Raw genomic sequence first — 21,252 nt, forward strand, 5'->3', positions numbered from 1 at the left:
TCATTTTATGATATTAAATTCTACCCTAGATTTATTAAACATTGTTATACCTACACTAAAGTATTCATTGGATCAATAAATGAGATTAATTCTGAATTTACAATTACCAATTTTATCCCCTGTTTTCCATGTGTTAGTCCTGGTTCGAAATTTGTATCAATATAATAAATCAGTTTACATATAATTATATCAGAAAGGGAGTTTAAAAGATTCCAATTCTACACAGGACTTTATTCTTGAATTTCTTTGGGTCTGCTGGTCTAGGCGGTGGGAAACTGGAATCCCCACTCATTGGGGCCTGTCCAGTGAGAACTTGGAGTTGGACTGTCAAAAAGATGATGGAAGTTGTTACTTGAACTCTATTGTTGTGCTTAGTTAAGCCTAGTTTTCTTATTAAAGTGTGTTATTTGATTTTGGATCATGAACAACTGAATATTGGATGAAATATATATTTTTATCCACATCATATTTTTTTTTAATCTGACCAGCTTTAGTCAAAGAAGGATAATTCAATGTTTCTTTAAAAGTGAAAGTAGAGTTACGCCGCTTTGTTTTGTATGGAGCGATCATGTGATTGACACAGTTGGTCGTTGACTAAGCCAGAGGATGCTTAGTACTTTAGTGCAGTTTGAACCAGCAGTGACACAAACATGACGTGAAAATATCAGGATTAAAACAGAGCCACCTCAACGGTAAGTTACAAATTATCGGAGAAAAACTTAAGAGATTTTATGTACTAAGGTTATTTACTGGGGCTAACATCTATGTATCCTTTACTTGGATGATTTTTCAATAAATAATTAGGACCTACTATGAAATAATGTAAAACCAGTCAGAGAGTCGTAATTTTTAAAGTTTTAAATTTAGAATGTTTATTGTAATTAAAAAAAAAAGTGTAAAATTAAAGTGAAGATGTTGGTCCTATAAACTTAACTTCTCAATGTACCTTTACAGAGCATTATGTGTTGAGTTATACAATTGAAGTTTTTTTTTTGGTTCAATTCCTGGTTAAAGGCTAATCAACGCAGTTCAATTTTGTTTTATCTACCAGTCTAAATCCAGATATTTCACGTAAAGATATTATAAATCTTTCCAAATTACTGATTAATATTTCAGACTACCGTATAAGTGGAAATTTTAGCGAGATGCAAATCTAGCGATTTGTCCTTAAAACCTGGTAATTTATTTTTTGCGAGATGTTATATTAGCGATTTGAAAATGCACAGTAAAGAAGCTATTACAAATAATACGCAATTAATTTTTAAAATCAATTTTCTCTACAGCATCGCTAATAATGCCAAAATTAAATCCTCGCTAAAAATTCTACTTATGCGGTATTAAAAAATATTTATAAATTTATGAGTACACTGCAATCGACACATGTACATGTAACATCCAATGTCTTTAAATCAATGAATTTTTAAAATGATTTCTCTACAGTATTAAAGTATGGAGGACACTTCAGAGAAAACTTGTCTCCTTTCTGAGTATGAGCCGAATCACAACCCCCAGATCACCGTGGAGGTACCACAAAGGGATGCCACGAGGGAAATGGCCCGCAACAAACGTCGTAATCTACAGAGATCCGTGACGGCCCTGGAATCTGTTGAGGTTCCCAATAACTCCCAGGATTACGTGTCCCACAGCTACAGCAGTTCACAGGGCGAGGAGCTCCCAGACAGGCTCAAAATCTCGTACGTATCATCTAGAACAGTTAATTAAACTCAGCTTCTGGACAGACTCAAAATTGAGCTCCCAGACAGACTCAAAATCTCGTATGTATAATCTGTAACAGTTAAGTAAACTCAGCTCCCAGACAGACTCAAAATTGAGCTCACTAGACAGACTCAAAATCTTGTATGTATAATCTATAACAGTTAAGTAAACTCAGCTCCAGGACAGACTCAAAATTGAGCTCACTAGACAGACTCAAAATCTTGTATGTATAATCTATAACAGTTAAGTAAACTCAGCTCCAGGACAGACTCAAAATTGAGCTCACTAGACAGGCCCAGAATCTCGTATATATAATCTATAACAGTTAAGTAAACTCAGCTCCAGGACAGACTCAAAATTGAGCTCACTAGACAGGCTCAAAATCTCGTATGTATAATCTATAACAGTTTAATTAAACTTTTATTTTATGTCCCAATTTTGGCTCAGCAGTTTGAGTTGTGAATATGTAGGAAATTATTTGTCTTTATTCTTTCTTTAATTTGCAGCCATAAAATTTGAAGTGATGTCCAACTTGTTGGAGGAAATAGAATAATATTATGGCAGTCAGATTCTACTTTCGTAAAAAGGAAGAAACTTCCTGACATTGTACAAATTTATTGTCAGAATTAAACATATTGAGGAAAAGTTAACAACAAATATAAACATTAAATATTGATAACATATCTTTTAATATTTGAGCTATGAATTAAGGTAAATTATACAACACAATATTGTTTACCTCCCCTTTCTTATTTATATTTTTAGCAATTATACAATTTTAATGACAATGTAGTCTTTATTTTGTTTTTGTTTTGATTTATTTCAGGAATTTACAGAGTCTTATGCACCTTCTGAAGGGTAATATTGGTACGGGGATACTGGCCATGCCGATAGCGGTCAGCTACGCTGGACTGTGGGTAAGGATTTAGGGGGTCAAGGGTAATATTGGGACAGGAATTCTGGGAAAGGATTTAGGGGGTCAAGGGTAATATTGGGACAGGAATTCTGGACTGGGGAATAAGAATTTAGGGGTCAGCCCTTGTCTGATATTTAGGAAGCCTTTGAAGTTTATTGGCTAACGAAGATCCAAGGTAAATCTCCTCCAACTTCACTTACTATTGGTGGCTTGGAGACATGTTCTTTTGGTGGAGAGGAGAAGAACCTTAATTAATGACTGGAGAGCTTAATATCCCTAATATTGTTTGATGACCTTGAAAATGAACAATGACTTCTTGACAACTCAGCTGCTTGTAATGCTACTCCAGAAAGCAATGGCCCTATTACAAATCACCATTTGTGTACATGAACTTCATTCAAAAGTCATCAATTAATTTCTACCATTTGAGAGATTTTTTTTGATAGTTATAATGCTATACCATGTATACTGTCAACTTGATTCATATATAAATACTTCTTTATAACTTGCCATCTCATATACCACTACCAAATGATCTCAAAGGAAATTCATGAGCCCCTTGCTTCATGAATTATTTGTGACATACAAATGTATTTGTCTTTAGCATACAGATCCTGACAAAATGTCGGACATTTATGAGGGGAATGAGATATGAACCTGAGATACCAGCACTAAATTCAGGTGCTCTAACCGCTGAGCTACCCTGGCAGAAATCTTAGACTGAGATTTCTGCCAAGGTAGCTCAAACCAATACTAGTACACATCAAACTGGTTAATGACTAAATAATGACTTCAATGTCATGTAATATTTTCCAATATGTTTATAAAATTATTAATTTAAATCTTAGAGCATCATAAGATGAGATGAACATGTCATTGTCCTCATTATAACATCTCCATATGTGAAGCATGCTGACTGTGTATCATTAGTTAAAATGACTCTTAAGTGGGCAGTAAGTAGATATACAGAGTAAATGACATACATGTATTCGTGTATCCTAAAAAAAACATACATGTAATCATCTGAAACTTGATTTGGCCAAAAAAGTTTGAGATGACCTCAAATTCAAGAAGTCAACTTGAAGGTTAAAATGCATATTTACTTAATGAAATGATGATTAGGGCTTAAAACAACTTGGCATGTCCTTCAAGAGAACAAAGTTTGACTTGAGTCACATATCTATTATTAAGACCCAATATACGACTGCACTGCAATATTTTTGTTATGCCCCCCTTCGAAGAAGGGAGGGCACATTGCTTTGCTGCTGTCTGTCGGTTCACTTATTTCCATTCATTTTCTTCACAACCGTTGTACATACTGAAATGAAATTTGGTATATAGATATATCAGATGAATATCTTGGTCAAGTTTTGTTTTGGGTATGATCTCACAATGTTTGACAGAGTTATGCCCCTTGGACTTAGAAAAAATTCCAAGTATTTGCAGTTCCTGTTCATTTTCTTCGCAGAGGTTGCACAAACTGAAATGAAATTAAGTATACAGATTTATCAGATAAATATCTAGGTCCAGTTCTGTTTTGGCTTCAATCCCACCATTTTTGACAGAGTTATGCCCTTTTGGACTTAGAAAAATTACAATTTGTGGAGGGAGGCATAAGTGTTTTACAAACATCTCTTGTTTTTTCTCAGGTTGGTTCGACTGGTATTTTACTGCTGGGATTTTTAGCAACACACTGTATGCATACTCTGCTGAACTCGAGCACACATCTACGAAGGAGGTAAACTCATCTATAGTGAATACTCTACATAAACTGACGTTTTCAAAATTTATTGCAATCACAGGGTATTGAGTGTTTGGCTTATTATACATGAGTGCTACATACGTCAGCACCGTGTATTTATAAAAGATTTATTAACCGTTAATGGTATTAATGAATTAGCACATTGTTGTACGCGCCAAAGCCCTAAAATATGAAGCCCGCTTTTTAAGTACGCAAACAGTATACATATAAATTTTCCCTTAAATACAGTTATGATTAGGTAATTCAAAATCATTCCTTAGATTTTGATAGGTAACAAATCTCTAATATTAGATGTTATATTTTATGACAGAGAGAAGACCTCAGCACTTGACTATGCAGCAACTCTCCGTCTCAGTTTGTCCAGTGGTCCATTATTCCTCAGGAGATATGCAGGTCTGGGAAGGTAGTCATTATGTTTATCACCACTCCAGGGATTTGGTATTTCAAAATCATACTTTTCAAAGAAAATATACATGCTTAACTTGTCTAAACTTGAGATTAACTTTTTATTATTTGATTTTTTTTCAGCTTTTTGATCAATATGTTTCTGATGATGACACAGTTTGGTTTCTGCTGTGTTTACCTCCTCTTTGTTGCAACCAATGTCAAACAGGTAATGTCAAGGTCAAACAGGTAATGTCAAGGTTAAACAGGTGATATCAATGTCAAACAGGTTATATCAATGTCCAACAGGTAATATCAATGTCCAACAGGAAATGTCAATGTCAAACAGGTAATGTCAAAAAGGTAATGTCAAAGTCAAACTGGTAATGTCAAGGTCAAACAGGTAATGTCAATGTCAAACAAGTAATGTTAAGGTCAAACAGGTAATGTCAATGTCAAACAGGTAATGTTAAGGTCAAACAGGTAATGTCAATGTCAAACAGGTAATGTTAAGGTCAAAAAGGTAATGTCTGTCAAACAAGTAATGTCAAGGTCAAACAGGTAATGTCAATGTCAAACAGGTAATGTTAAGGTCAAAAAGGTAATGTCAAAGTCAAACAGGTAATGTCAAGGTCAAACAGGTAATGTCAATGTCAAACAAGTAATGTTAAGGTCAAACAGGTAATGTCAATGTCAAACAGGTAATGTTAAGGTCAAACAGGTAATGTCAATGTCAAACAGGTAATGTTAAGGTCAAAAAGGTAATGTCAAAGTCAAACAGGTAATGTCAAGGTCAAACAGGTAATGTCAAGGTCAAACAGGTAATGTTAAGGTCAAACAGGTAATGTCAAGGTCAAAAGGTCAGTGTCAATGTCAAACAGGTTATGTCAATCTCAAACATGTACTGTTTATGTCAAATTATATAAAAGTGAAAATATTGAATATCCTTTACTATAACAATTCTTCCGAGATCTAAATATATATAGTAAAAATACTTATGATGTGTTCTTTGCAATTCTGTACAGGTGTTCCACAGTTTTTGGTCAGGTGACCCCAGTCTTTCGGTATATATCATCGTTATTGCAGCCCTCCTCATTCCCTACAGTCTGATACGGAATCTCGTGCACCTCGCTCCATTTGCCATGTTTGCTAACGTCCTGAACACGGTGGGATTGGTGATTATTTTCGAGTACCTATTCCGTAATCTACCGGACCAGAGCACCCGACCAGCGGATAAGTCCTATGAAAAACTGCCGCTGTATTTTGGGACAGCGCTGTTTACTTATGAAGGAATTGGTCTTGTAAGTGCAATATTTTAGACTTCTCCCATAAAAAATTCACCTGATAACAACATTTCAGAATTACATTCTTGTTAAATGAAATAGTGGGCTTTTATTTAGTGTGCAAAATAAAACCATGTAACTAATGTATTTTTTTAAACTTGAAAAAAGAGTGTTTAGAGAGAATTTGCTGATACATGTTATTTTGAGTATTCCTTCTTTAATTACATTCAACAATGAACATACAACCCTTTTATTTGCAAGGTTCTGCCGATTGAGAATAAGATGAGGACTCCGGAGAATTTCCTTGGGTGGAATGGAATCCTGAACCTTGGGATGATAACCATCTGTTCTCTGTACACCGCCATGGGCTGGTACGGCTACCTCAAGTTTGGGGACGACGCCAAGGGCAGTGTGACCCTGAACCTCCCCACAGATGAATTGTGAGTAGTGGTAACTGACAGACAAAATGTAAAAATTTGATGCATTTGGAGGGGGTTAAAAAGGCAACAAATTACAAAGTTTGTTATTGCTTAAGAAACGAGCATTTATACTTAAAAATTTATATCTCAAAAAATTATATCATAAAGTTGTTTTTAATCAAAAGATGAATTTATTAAAATATAAGAATTGATACAATCATGTAGTTCTAAATGCCAGAATGAAGGCACACAGTGAAGTCATACCAGGAATGCAAGAATGGTGATTTATTTTAATGCAATTTGACGTCATTTTAACTAGGACGTTATTGTATTCAATCGTGATGTCAATCAAGGGTACTGTGACCTATCTGAAACAACGCTGCATGAAAAGTATGTGCAAACCAAGTACAGATGACTCTCGATGGCTCGAACTCCGATCTCTCGAAGTGAACCTCCAGTCCCGTTTTTTTCCTCTATATAACTAAGCAAATTTACTCCTGATCTCTCGAACTTCTATCTCTCGAAGTTCTCTATCTCTGGAACCAAAGCCGTGGTCCCGTTACACATATTTCATTGAATTTTACTCTCTATCTCTCGAAGTTTTGATTGCGCGTGTGTACACGCCTATCAACCGTAAAATTAATGCAGCCTGGACTTACCTGGAAAACAGTGAACGCCTGGGGCTGGCATGGAGGTGTTAATTGGGTGTTTACATAGATGACACTACACCTGTGGGTCGTCCGTGTGTTGATATAATTAAGGAGGAATGCCACACCAACTTTTTATTTTATAGATCTCTGAGTCGACCTTTTTAAACAATGGTTCCAGCATTGAAAGGCCGACATTAGCTATAAATTATTTTATATGAATTTTTTTGTATTTATTCAAAGAAAATTCAAAAAATTATTTACATCCAAATTATATGCTTTCTTGTAAAAATTTTGCTGTAAATGAATGCATCACATAAATACCTAATAATATGTGTAAAGAAAAGCCGTATAGATATTAAAATTTTTTAAATACAAAAAATATTTAAGAAAATAAAACACATAATTTGTGAATAGTTTTTAAACTTGTGGTTAAAATGTTCTTAAAACCAGTCACAACTTGGGAGAACATGTTCATTAATCATATTTGTAAAAGAAATTGAAATGAAATAGCCAAATTTTAGAGAAATAATTTTTTTTAATTTTGGCCAATCCCGATCAAAATTAAACCGATTCCAACCATAATTGTACAATTATTGGAAATAAATAGCATTTCCCTAAGAACACTAGTCTGATTGGGTGTAATAAGGGTTAAAACTAGGGATGTCAACTGAACTAATATGACTAATAAAATATCGACTAAAATTTCTTTAGTCGGTTATTCGTTAAAAATGTGTTTCATCAAAGTAATTGAATTCAAGGCAATAAACTTATATTTGCCCATTTCATTTACTTACAGATCAATATTTTCATATGTAAAAATTAAGGGTACGCTATAACTGTTCAAAGGAAATTATTTGTACGTCTATGTATTTTCAGCAAACATATCTTCAAAATACATGTAAATTGGGGTCAGTTATGAGAGTAATTAAACCGTGTTTTCTTTTTCTGATATTAATTTCATGCAATCATTGATTGTTTGCACAAAATTTCATACCCGGTAATTAAAATTTATCCCAAGCTATCTCTCTCTCTCTTTGTTTTTATAAGCGACACGCTTGAATTGTGTACCTGTCAAAGGTCATTGACGGACACGTAGAAAAATATGTAAAGAGAGGACAAAAAAAATTGGATACATATTGATTTCAGAAATTCGTGGTATAATGGTGATAGTGTAGGTTAAAAATTGAAGATGATATGAACAAATAATTAAAATTAAACGAATATTCGACTATCGTTCGACTAAAGCATCCGACTATTCGACTATGCTGCCCGAGTAAAATTGACATCCCTAGTTAAAACATTATTGAACTAATATGACAATAAAATAGATTTCTTCATTGTAAATACATGAAGAGGCAATAAATTAGGATTTTATTCATTTTGTGTTAATTTTGATCGGGATCAGTTTAATTTTGATCGGGTTAGGTCCAAATATCAAAAAATTAATTTCTCTAAAATTTCTCAATTTCATTTCAATTTTTTTTAAAAATATGATTGACAAACATGTTGTCCTCAGTTGTGACTAGTTTTATGGTGTTTTTAACCATAGGTTTAAAAAATATTCACAAATAATGTGTTTTATTTTCATACATATTTTTTAATAAAAAAAATTAAGAAGTCTAACCAGCCTTTCTTTACATATTTTATTAGATATTCATATGATGCATTCATTTACAGCAAACTTTTAACTCGAAAACAACTTATTTGGATATAAATAATTTTTTTCATTTTCTTTGAAAAAATACAAAAAAAATTATTATAAAATAATTAAGGGCTAATATTTGCCTTTCAATGCTGAAACCATTGCTTAAAAAGGATGACTCAAAGATCTATAAAATAAAAAGTTGGTGTGGCATTCCACCTTAATTGGTTATAATTAGTAAATTATAAACCAATTCACAACTGGGTTATTTTGACTTGAAACAGAGACAATAATTTTTAGAAAATAATTTATGGACAATCGTTTTGATAAGTTCCTATAGACTATGAACTTTTATTAGAGTCTACATAATACCACATAGCAAATATTACATAAGAAATTCGAGGTGCTTTTTCAAGGACTGAATACTGATTTTAAAAAATCTGGTGACGCTGGTGAAGGACCCGATCAAGCCGCGGAATAGCAAAACTGATAATTGCTATTCGGGTTTCATGTAATCATGAAAGAAGAACAAATAAATATTGAAACTGTAGGAATTCGTTTAATTTATTCGACATACGACCATTGATATCAAGTAAATTACCTATAAGGCTAATTGTGTTCGGCGCGTCCATCTCATCTCAATATCACAAAACTATTTTCTCCCTTCATTAAAACACTCAAAGGACAACGATTTTCTTTATAATTTAAGCATTATTGCTTATATTCTAGTCGACAGACTGAGCCCGATTGTAATTTTTTGTTGGGTGGATCCAGAATTTTTTTTTCTAAAAGGTGGTGGCTCAAAAGGCAAGGGGACTTCAAATTGATTGATTATTGCTGTTTTACGCCGAGTCCGCAATATTTCAGCCATATTTCGGCGCGCAAGGGGAAGAAGTCCGAGGCATAGCCTTTAGTAATTTTACAGTTTAAATAAATTTGAATTTTCTAGAGATCCGGATCCCCTTTGATCCATGCATGCCTTACCACAATTTGTGCTAGAGTGATCCGAAATTTACCCCAATTTTCTGAGTTGCCCTACTTTCGATTTCTCTCTCTCTCTCTCTCTCTCAAAATATAAACTATAGCATTTAAAAATATTTAGTGCTTCAATTGGTTTTTATAAATTTTCTTAATGTATAACACATAGGCGTCGGAACCAGGAGGGGGGGGGCTTAGGAGGATTAGCCCCCCTTTTTTTGGCAAAGAAAGACATCATATAGGTAGTAAACATTGGGGCGAAGGTTTAGCCCCCCCCCTCCCCCCCCCCTTACTTTCAACAGGCACGTTGCAGTCTAGTCGAAGAAGGGTAAGTGGTAGTATTTGAAAGAAAAATTTGGTACTGAAAGAAGTTTTATCCCCCCCCCCCTCGAAATACGATTTTCGTGTTTGGACACATTTTCCTTTTTTTTTTTTGCTTGTTAAGATTTTTCAGGTTTGAAATTTATTTCTCTTTCACTTAGCCCCCCCTCCCCCTTTCAATTTGCTTCCAATGCCAATGTGACAAAATAAAATTTACAAGTATTACGTAATGACCCTAGACTTGAGAGTTTAACCTCCTTTTTAGAGACTTGATTCTCATGCCAGTAAACTGCCATACATTGGTATCGTGTATGAAGATTCATTGTAAGGCTTGTTACGTTTTAAACTAAATACTACTAATAAAAATTAACTTGACTTAATTTGAGGATGGGGAGTAACTTTAGTTACAGAAATGGCTTTGCAATAAAAAGCCCTTTTAAACAAAATTTTGGTCAGAAAAATATATCTTATTAATTTATTGAAAAAAAAATTGAACAGAGAAAAAGTCTTACACTTTTTGGCATCATTCTAAGGTTATGGTGAGATCAAAACAAACCATACCTTTTTGACTCTGTAGAATCATGTCATTTTCTTTTTATATCCCCGCAAACGTAGTTTGGGAAGGTATATAGGAATCACCTTGTCCGTCTGTCCATCTGTCTGTCTGTCCGTCTGTCTGTGCAAACATGTCCGGTCCATATCTTTCTTATGGAGGGACATTAGAATCTACTACTCCACACAAAGATTGCCCATGACCCAAGAGTGTGTCATGACCTTGACCCAAGGTCATTTGGGGAACTTCAAGGTCACTGGAAGAAAAATTTCATAATTCGTGTCCGGTCCATATCTTTCTTATGGATAAACTTGGTAGGTTCTCATTTCACAGAAAGATTGCCCTTGACCCAAGGGTGTGTCATGACCTTGACCCAAGGTCATTTGGGGAACTTCAAGGTCACTGGAAGAAAAATTTCATACTTCGTGTCCAGTCAATATCTTTTTTTTTGGTAAACTTGGTGATTCTCATTTCACACAAAGATTGCCCATGACCCAAGGGTTTATCATGACCTTGATCCAAGGTCAATTATGGAAGTTCAAGGTCATTGGAAGAAAAATTTCATAATTCATGTCCGGTCCATATCTTTTGTATGGATTAACTTGGTAGGTTCTCATTTCACAGAAAGATTGCCCTTGACCCAAGGGTGTGTCAGGGTGTGTCATGACCTTGACCCAAGGTCATTTGGGGAACTTTAAGGTCACTGGAAAAAAATTTCATAATTCATGTTTGATACATATCTTTCTTATGGAAAAACTTACTTCTGAAAAACCCATCAGGGGGTATTTTGTCCCGTTTGGACAGTTCTAGTTTATTCAATTCCCACAAACTTCCTTATGAAGCATAAATAAACATAATTTGAAAAGTTGTGACCAAAGTGTCAAACATTAAATTTTATTGAAACCGTCATTAAAATCAACTCCTATCAGTACTTTAAATACTTTGAATAGTAGAGGAGATCAAGCCCGAAGCTTGTATAAGCGATAAATTTTATAAACAAAATATGTTGCGTGAGCGCGCCGACGCGCCGAATACAATTAGCCACCTGTAAAATAAGATTGAAAATGTGCAATTACTTTATTTACTCATACTTCCGGTATCTATAAAAGTAAAACATCGATGGTCGGAACTGAAAATTCCGGATTTTATTGACTTTCCATCTCTCGAACCCTTTGATCTCTCGAACTTTTCTCGCGGTCCCTTGAACTTCGAGAGATCGAGAGTCACCTGTAGATTGGGCCGTGTGAAGATCCTCTTGAATCATAGCTCATCATATTAAACATTACATGTATTGATCTCTCTACCTGGAGTGTTGACCCAGTAATGTGGTTCTCTTTGTAGCCTGTACCAAGCGGTTCTTCTGATGTTTTCAGCATCACTGTTTATCTCATTTGCATTACAACTGTACGTCCCAATCAGAATCATCTGGCCAAAGATAGAGCATTACCTTGTGTCTAAAAAGAAGAAGCACTTGGGAGAATATATTCTCAGGATTTTTCTCGTTGTCCTTACAGGTAACTTACAGATAATGTCCTCACAGGTAACATACTGTTAGTTATCCAGGTCCAATCAAGGGTGTACGGGGATTTACCCTGGATTTTATTCCAAACACCCTGAGGCCGAAGGCTGAAGATTGTATGGAATACAACCCGGGATAAATCCCCATACACCCTTGATTGGACCTGGATAACAAATTTATTTTTTTTGTAATCAAATAAACATTCTTTGTAAACATAAGTTTAATGAACGGTATTTTAAGCTATAAGTAAAGTGTACTTCATGCTACAATGTATCGTGACATCATATCATTTGCTTTTTATCATAGAGAAGCTATGCATTGTAACATCTTATTAGTTATCCAGGTTCAATCAAGGGTGTACGGGGATTTGGCCTCAGGGTGTATGGAATAAAACCCAGGGTAAATCCCTGTACACCCTTGATTGGACCTGGATAACGAATTTATTTCCTTTGTACCCCAAAAATGCTTTGTAAACATCAGAGTGTGTCTCTGTCTATCAATAAGATATCTACGTACTACAATGCATCGTGACGTACGTCATATTATTTGGTTTTTATCATAGAGAATGTATGCATTGTTACGTTACGTTTTATTTACACCCGGCTCAAGTCGGGTGCATGGATTTTGTGACCAATCAAACCTCTTGTTACAAGCTACATAGGAAATAATGTGATTTACACTGGGTTCAAGTCGAGTGTATGGAAATTTATTTGTAACCAATCAAAGCTCGTGTTACAAGCTTGATAGGAAATAAAGATAATATCAAACGCGGATCCAGAAGCCCCAAAAACAAAAAAAAACAAAAAACTCGCCCAAATGTCAAAAACCTATTTCGGGGGGGGGGGGGGGGGGGGGGGGGGGGGGGTTACCTCAAATCTTTCACTTTTCATACCATTTTCACACCTATTCGCGTTTACCGGGGGGGGGGGTGTCAGTGTTTTCGAAGGGGGGTCCATGGTAACTTTTTTTCTTGCTTTAGAATATACATTTTTTAACCTTGTAAATTCCACCCCCTTGACCCCCCTCTAGATCTTCGCATGCATAAAACATACAGATACTCCGGTAAATGTCCTCACAGGTAACATACAGATAAAAATGGCTTTTTCTACACTTTATATTATATACTTGAATAAATAAGAATGAAATATTGCACAATTATTAGTAAATCGCATATAGCAAAAGGAATTCAATATTTTTTTTTTATATAGCTAATAGTCTATACCAAAAAAACTGATAAAAATCTAGAGAATTTTAGGGTTCAATATCTTGGCATTTTATTGAACGCTGAGTTTGTATTATGAGTATGCCTGGAAACATACTGAATACGAGTGTTCAATATCAAATGCCCAGTTATAAACAAAAAAATGTTGTCTGATCAATCTTGGAAAGGCATTCAAAAAAGATAGCAGCAACCATGCAGGTAAGATGTGTTTATTTTCACACAAAAATGAAATTTTTGATTTAAAATTTAGCATGTATCAGCCCAACTAAAGCCTAAATAAACAAATAATGTTTTTTAGGTCATATGGAATGATGCGATATTGAACACTGACAGGACAGGCGTTAACTTGAATAATGATACTAAAAAAACAAGAGTTATTTAGTTTGAATAATTATTATAATTCATTGGGAAAATGTTTTAGCTATATTATATGAAGCAGTTATTGAACTTATATTGGTGAATATTGGCACAAGTTCACTGTAAAAATGTACTAGCAAGCTTGTGTATTTGTACAGCCAACTTGTGCCAGTATTCACCAATATAAATTCAATTATAACTCTACAATGTCATTAAAACAAATTTGATTACATACATTAGGAGTCTGCTTAAAAATTCAAATATATATAAAATATGTAACACAGTATGTCTAATGTTAAACTAAATCCTGCGTTGTTTTTTTCAGCTATTGTAGCCATAGTGGTTCCGGAGTTGGACTTGCTTATCTCCCTTGTGGGGGCACTGGCCAGTAGCTCCCTGGCTCTGGTGTTCCCTCCCCTGATAGAAATCCTTACCTACAAAGCGCCCAATGAAAAAATATCTCCCATCATCCTCGTAAAAAACATTGTTATAATGTCGTTTGGGATTTTTGGATGTGTGGTTGGAACTTGGATATCTATAGATGAAATTATCAAGAAAAGAAATCCACAAACTACAACTCTGATGCCATTTAGTTCTACAACTGCAAATCCTAGACATAATTTAACTTTGTTCAACAGTTCATGACAAACACTTCTTGATCTGGGTGTGAATTTCTCAGTAAGTTTACATCATGTTTTGGACACTTGTTGTTATGCATGGATTTGAGTCCCCTGGTAGAATTTCAACCCTGGGGACTAAAGGTCATGACCTCTTGTTTTGTATCAGCTTAATTTTACTTTCAATTTCTTTTTCTGGTGATGCCAGATATTTAAACAAGATCTTATGGTTAATTTTTATCTTTTATGATTAAAATTGTCTGTGATGCTGGTCATCATGGACCAATGGTAATGTCCGTTACAATATATGGTCAACTTGGATCCCAGTTATGGACCATTACAATATAGTCAACTCAGATCACAATTATGGACCAATGGTATGTAGTCAATGTAGTCAACTGAGATCAAAGTAATTTGGGAGGGATGGAAATAAAAGTTTTGTGTTTTTTCTTTTTATTGTTAGGAGTTTCTTGGTTGTTTTGAATTGTTACAAACTTATAACTGAATTATTATCTTATACCATGTATACCAATTGATTTTATATGTATTTTATAGAAAATTTCTAGGTGTATTTTTAGTTTTATTAACAATGAAGAAAAATTGAATTTTTCAACGTACATACTCTTATAACATTCCATCAAGTGCATTTTCCTCAGATGGGACTTTCTTGGTCCAGAGAAATTAAAGTCAGCAATTAGCCATTGGATTACATGTGGCATTAGAATAATTGTAGAAAAGTTACAGGGTATTACTTTTGACTTGAGGTTGTCTATAACAATGTTATCTACAGGAAAAAACTTCTCTTTACATGTACTGTGATATTCAAAGAATAAATGATATATTTTCTTTTCTTGTTTATTTCTGTCAACAATACATATTGAGTTTAATACAACTCCTCAATGGCTCATGAGTAAAAGAGAGTTCAACCATCATCCGAACCTGTATGCCAAGTTGTATCAAAATCAGACCAAAACTGTAGTAAGAGAAGTGGTTTGAAAGAATGTTACAGAAATATTTATTTATAGGCAGGGGATCAAACAGACCAAAAACTGTTTGCCTCTGAATCTTTCATTATGGGGGCATAACACCCCTACTAAATATCCATTTCAAAAGGATTTAAAACACATATACATGGAAGCCAAAGCATGTGATCTGGAGGAAATTACAATATTTAAGACGGTGCAGTTAAGATTTTTATCCTGCACACCAAGATAAATAAAAAGGCAACATGGTACTGCTGATGTAATGTTTATGGTGTTTGTTCATAGTTCATCACACTGAAATGAAACACGACAAAGAAAAAAAAATCAGTTGTATCTTAGATCATTAGATAAATGAAAGACATGGTACAACCCTATAAAATGGAAGCATCGGTATGCATACCAGTAACTAGCATATTAATCTCCCTTTTAATACAGAACAATCTACAGCACAGTCAGAATCAACTTCTTAACTTTTTTGACAACCATCAATAATTCTACAGGCTGCTTCAACAAGATTTCTGAGTAGGGTTCTTTTCCTCTTCATTTTATGAAAATGGTTTCCATTTCCAGCACTCAGATCTAAGATGGGCAGTAAAATGAGTAATACATGTATCTGATATTTGTGTATAAATAATTATTTGTCTGTCTATGGAGCACTATAGATATTCTCTCCACTGAAGTTTATTTTGTCACCCCCAGATCCCGTTCTACGATATTAAATGTCACCCCTTCACATGTACAAACTGTTCTCCGTAGTAATTAAACACTGTCAAGTCGGGCTTCTTTCTTACTACGTCTTCGATCAATTCATCAATTATCTGAAACCAAGGGGAAAAAACTTTCAGTAAAATGGACTTGTTCTCCAAATTTTTAATATAAATTTTCACAATAGTTATGACATAAAAATAAACTTATAAACTAAACCTGTGTAGAGATGTACTTATTATTAATGAAAATGACAAATCAATCTGATTAAAATCAGATCTTTGTTAAACACTCCAAAATTCTTATGGTAGATGTACAGAGGCCATCAGAAAAGATCTCATTTTAATCAGACTGATGACAAGTACAAGTTAACAAATAATTCCTATCGTCACTTTCATCACTTACCCTATTACACTGCTGTAGACACTTACCCTATTACACTGCTGTAGACACTTACCCTATTACACTGCTAAAGACACTTACCCTATTACACTGCTGTAGACACTTACCCTATTACACTGCTGTAGACTTACCCTATTAAACTGCTGTAGACACTTACCCTATTACACTGCTGTAGACACTTACCCTATCACACTGCTGTAAACACTTACCCTATTACACTGCTGTAGACTTACCCTATTACACTGCTGTAGACACTTACCCTATTACACTGCTGTAAACACTTACCCTATTACACTGCTGTAGACACTTACCCTATTACAGATAGGACACTTACCCTATCACACTGCTGTAGACACTTACCCTATCACACTGCTGTAGACACTTACCCTATTACACTGCTGTAGACACTTACCCTATTACACTGCTGTAGACACTTACCCTATTACACTGCTGTAGACACTTACCCTATTACACTGCTGTAGACACTTACCCTATCACACTGCTGTAGACACTTACCCTATTACACTGCTGTAGACACTTACCCTATTACACTGCTGTAGACACTTACCCTATTACACTGCTGAAGACACTTACCCTATTACACTGCTGTAGACACTTACCCTATAACACTGCTGTAGACACTTACCCTATCGTACTGCTGTAGACACTTACCCTATCACACTGCTGTAGACACTTACCCTATCACACTGCTGTAGACACTTACCCTATTACACTACTGTAGACACTTACTCTATTACACGGCTGTAGACACTTACCCTATCACACTGCTGTAGACACTTACCCTATCACACTGCTGTAGACACTTACCCTATCACACTGCTGTAGACACTTACCCTATCACACTGCTGTAGACACTTACCCTATCACACTGCTGTAGACACTTACCCTATCACACGTTATTTTATGTAAACCAATAATGTCAAGGACTTCTAAATTCCTGTCAAAGAAGAGAGATTAGAAAGATACCTGTTATTCAAATAATCAAACAATTATCATGTGTATACAGCGTTATATGTGCTGGTGTTGTACTTGAATTGACACAGCAAGGTTAAGTGGAAAAAATGTCCAAAAAAACCCCCTAAAATTTAAGCTAAAATGAGCTAATTCAGCAATTAATTTACAGAAAATGGAATTTCAGAAATAAGTAGACTGTATTTTGAATGGCATGATTTTGTGAGAATCTAAGCTGTTAAAAGAATCTAATAGATTGTTAACTTCATGACAGCTGTGTGTGATATTGACTTTACCTGCAGTGGTCGACAATGGAGATGACCCCAGGGTCAGTGATGTCCCAGCACCAGGACAGGGCCAAATTCTGGAGGGTAGGGCCACAACTGTATGTAATATATAATACTCAAAGTTAGTACAGGACAGGGCCAAATTCTGGAGGGTAGGGCCACAACTGTATGTAATATATAATACTCAAAGTTAGTACAGGACAGGGCCAAGTTCTGGAGGGTAGGGCCACAACTGTATGTAATATATAATACTCAAAGTTAGTACAGGACAGGGCCAAATTCTGGAGGGTAGGGCCACAACTGTATGTAATATATAGTACTCAAAGTTATTACAAGACAGGGCCAAGTTCTGGAGGGAAGGACCACAACTGTATATGATATATAGTACTCAGTTATAACAATTAAGAGTAAATCACAAGTTTTATATACACTGTCCTGCATATAGAAAATCTCAACTTTTGACATGAATTAATCTATTCTAAGTGCAATTAAGTATCTCCTTGTTCTAAATGTAGCATCTTTAGTTTCTTAGGAAATTTCTTTCTCATAAATATGCAGCCTTTCTGTGTGAAATTCCTTAAATTAACAGATCTACACAATATAAAGCTAATTACGAGTTTGATGGAATCTCACCATTTGGTCATCTGGATGACGCAGTCGTTGACGAATTGCGTACTCTCGGAGAAGTCGAGCTCCCCCAAGTGAGACATGGATTTACAGGTAAACAGAGACAGCAGGCCCTCTGTGGTGAAATACACACCCTTCCTCATCTTCAGGTAGGTCAGGTTCTGTAGAGTCTACCATAAATAAAATGAAATTAAAGTAATGGTATATGTACTACATGTATGTGTATACATGTATATAGAATATATTATATGTAGTTTTTTGTTAAGCATCAAAATGTGACTTGAAAATTGAATATTGTCTTTGTACAAATTCACATACAAGTATAACTTTTATATACCTGAAGGATCTGACCATTGTATTACATGTACCTGTATATACCTGAAGGATCTGATCATTCATATTACCTGTATATACCTGAGGGACGTGGTCATTACCTGTATATACCTGAGGGACTGGTCATTACCTGTATATACCTGAGGGACTGGTCATTACCTGTATATACCTGAGGGACTGGTCAGTTAACCCCTCACAGAAGGACACGTGGAGTTTTTTGAGTTTGGCACACCTGGCGATGTGGTGGAAACTTTTATCTGAGAGCTCCGCTCCGTCTAGGACCAGTTCCTCTAGATTCTGATGTTGGTTGTCTACTAAGGTGACCACAGCACTGAAACATATATTTTAGGGAATTAAAATCACGCTGCTGTAAATACAAGTTCTTGCCAAAGTGTTTCAGTTTGGAATAGGGGTGTTTTACTGTATTGGCATTATCATGAAAATACAACCATTCCACAGCCAGAAAGATCCCCTTATTCATCATGTACATTGACAAGTATTTCTAGGTCTTGCACGTAAGTTGGTTATACCATTCAAGACAAAATATATATAATTGCCTTTCAAGCTATTGTTAAGCATTTCTGTGTTGTGTTTTTAATCTCCATCTGTAATTAAATGATTTTCATAGCATAACAGCTTAAAATTCTTTACATCAACAATAGATAAGCACCTGTCAGAGATCCAGGAAATGCCATCAATATTGAGGGACACAATTCTCTTGACTGCAGAGGCTAGTAAGACAATGCTGTCATCTGTCAGGTTACAGTGGGAGAAGTTAAAGCTCCGGAGCCTCTCTCCGCGGGGGAGGGCCGCCGTGACACTGTCGTCCACCGTGTGACACCCCTCCACATTGAGCTCTGTAAGTCGTGGACAGTTCCTCACAAAGTACTCAGTCACGGTCCGGTTGACACCAGTACAGAAGCCCAGATTAAGGGATTCCAGGAGAGGTATATACTGAGAGAAGACCGCCACCTCAGCTGTGCTTAGATCCAGCCTTCCCATCAAGCTTAGTTTTTTGAGTGACGTTGCTCTGGAAATTGTCCTACATAAGACGGTGGATGGGAGCTCGCACTGTCGACTAAAGTCCAGCTCCTTCCACAGGCTCGGGTCATGACCTGCATCATACCACTGCTTACAAACTGGTATCACACAGCGACACAACTCCACTGATGAAAAAAAGCTAAAAATCTTTAAAATTATCTCCCTTGGTAAAGAGTTAAAACAGTTTTCTTGCTCATCTTGTGTATCACTTGTGTCACCTTGTCTACTACTAAGCTTTTCTGTACTTGAAATCAAGTTTTCTACTTCATTTGATATCACTTTGATGTCGTTTTCTAACATTGTTTTTGATCCATCATCAACAGTTGAAGATGCCTCACAAATGCGAAATACTCCTGGACCTACAATGAAATGATTTTCACTGCCATCCTCTTCCAGAAAATGAACTATTTCTGTGCGGAGTGAAGACGACTCCTCTCCATCTTGTTCTGGATTTTGTAAACCATCTTCTTCATCCATTTTCACATCACTCTTTCATCTTCCATGAAATCATTTCGTGCTAAATCATCTTTTCAAATCATAATTTTAAAATCTAATGACTAAATTTAACTGTATATATTCACTGAAAAGCAAGAATATATGTGTAAAAACTGAATTCTTTAATTTAGATATCTTTCATATTTGGTAGTCAAATGTCAAAACAAAATCCGAGGAAACGTGGAATTTATTCTTAATCAAGCATACAAGTGAACTTGACGAACAAATTGTAAATATTAAAACCAGCACACAAAAATTTTTTTCCCGTCTTCATCTTCATAAAATAAAATAAAAGCTAATAAACTGTATAATTGAATATTTTATATTTTGAAGAGGATGATATTATTCCTTTCACATAAAATGAATGACAAGGGAATGTCTGAAATACTATATAGTATACTTCAGGAGGTGTACTGAGCGTCGGAAAGCGGCACGTTACTGCCTCTTCCCCCCCCCCCCCCCCCCCCCCCTTTTAATTTTATGCTAACAATTCTAATACAAAGTAATGTATTTTAAAACCATGTTTATCACATATAATTTATTTGTTATAAAAATTAAAATTTTTATTCATTTGCTTAAAGTTACGCTCTAAATTGAAAATAAAATGTTCTAATTAAGCTATGCATTAACAAAATTAGGGGAGGAAGCTTTTCAATGAACATTAATTAATGATAGTAAAGTAAATCTTTTCAAAAGGGAAAAAGTTAGATTTTGGAAATACCCATTGATTCAGAATTTTACTTTTAATTAATAAAATTATATTGTAATTTATAAAGTAATTAGGTCTTGTTCTTTATTGATAAGAAAATATTTTGGAACTAGCAATCAAAGCAATGCCTTAATCAATAATTAGTGGTAATGCAAAACTACAAAAGTCCCATCTAGTGCTGTTAGAATTCCGATATAGATTTGCTGATATATATAAAAGCTGGCCATGTTAAAATTATTTTGCAATACTTCCATGACAAATTAAGTCTATAGTAAAATATATTTTGAGAAACAGGTGAAGAACTTAATTGTAAGTTGCAAGAACTTGTTGTGCCAGAACTTTCAATTTAATTTTGCCCG

The 21,252-nt window shown here is 35.0% G+C and overlaps 2 protein-coding genes across 3 annotated transcripts; one reads left to right on the forward strand and one right to left on the reverse strand.

Annotated features, from left to right (window-relative positions):
• The first annotated feature begins 476 nt into the window (after positions 1 to 476).
• LOC134239413 (neutral amino acid uniporter 4-like) lies at positions 477 to 15,185 on the forward strand. 2 transcript variants are annotated; one of them, XM_062721595.1, is made up of 10 exons: positions 477 to 692; positions 1,441 to 1,694; positions 2,543 to 2,633; positions 4,282 to 4,370; positions 4,705 to 4,797; positions 4,923 to 5,007; positions 5,804 to 6,079; positions 6,323 to 6,501; positions 11,966 to 12,138; positions 14,048 to 15,185. In XM_062721595.1, exons 2-10 carry the CDS (start codon positions 1,450 to 1,452, stop codon positions 14,365 to 14,367), a joined length of 1,551 nt encoding a protein of 516 aa, XP_062577579.1. In that variant the 5' UTR covers positions 477 to 692; positions 1,441 to 1,449; the 3' UTR covers positions 14,368 to 15,185. The 2 variants fall into 2 exon arrangements, with proteins under 2 accessions (XP_062577579.1, XP_062577581.1); XM_062721597.1 differs by lacking the exons at positions 477 to 692; positions 1,441 to 1,694 and adding an exon at positions 1,756 to 1,775.
• LOC134239427 (F-box/LRR-repeat protein 2-like) lies at positions 15,181 to 20,399 on the reverse strand. Its single transcript, XM_062721611.1, has 7 exons — positions 19,319 to 20,399; positions 18,808 to 18,979; positions 18,322 to 18,485; positions 17,698 to 17,784; positions 17,336 to 17,387; positions 16,433 to 16,444; positions 15,181 to 16,140 (listed from the first exon to the last, which is right to left on the reverse strand). The coding sequence occupies exons 1-7, from the start codon at positions 20,164 to 20,166 to the stop codon at positions 16,045 to 16,047; spliced, it is 1,431 nt and encodes a 476-aa protein (XP_062577595.1). The 5' UTR covers positions 20,167 to 20,399; the 3' UTR covers positions 15,181 to 16,044.
• Between the last annotated feature and the right edge of the window lie 853 nt (positions 20,400 to 21,252).

The sequence above is a fragment of the Saccostrea cucullata genome, unplaced genomic scaffold (genome assembly GCF_032062105.1).
Source record: "Saccostrea cucullata isolate Sc308-1 unplaced genomic scaffold, CSIRO_AGI_Scuc_v1 ctg344, whole genome shotgun sequence".
Classification (NCBI taxonomy): domain Eukaryota; kingdom Metazoa; phylum Mollusca; class Bivalvia; order Ostreida; family Ostreidae; genus Saccostrea; species Saccostrea cuccullata.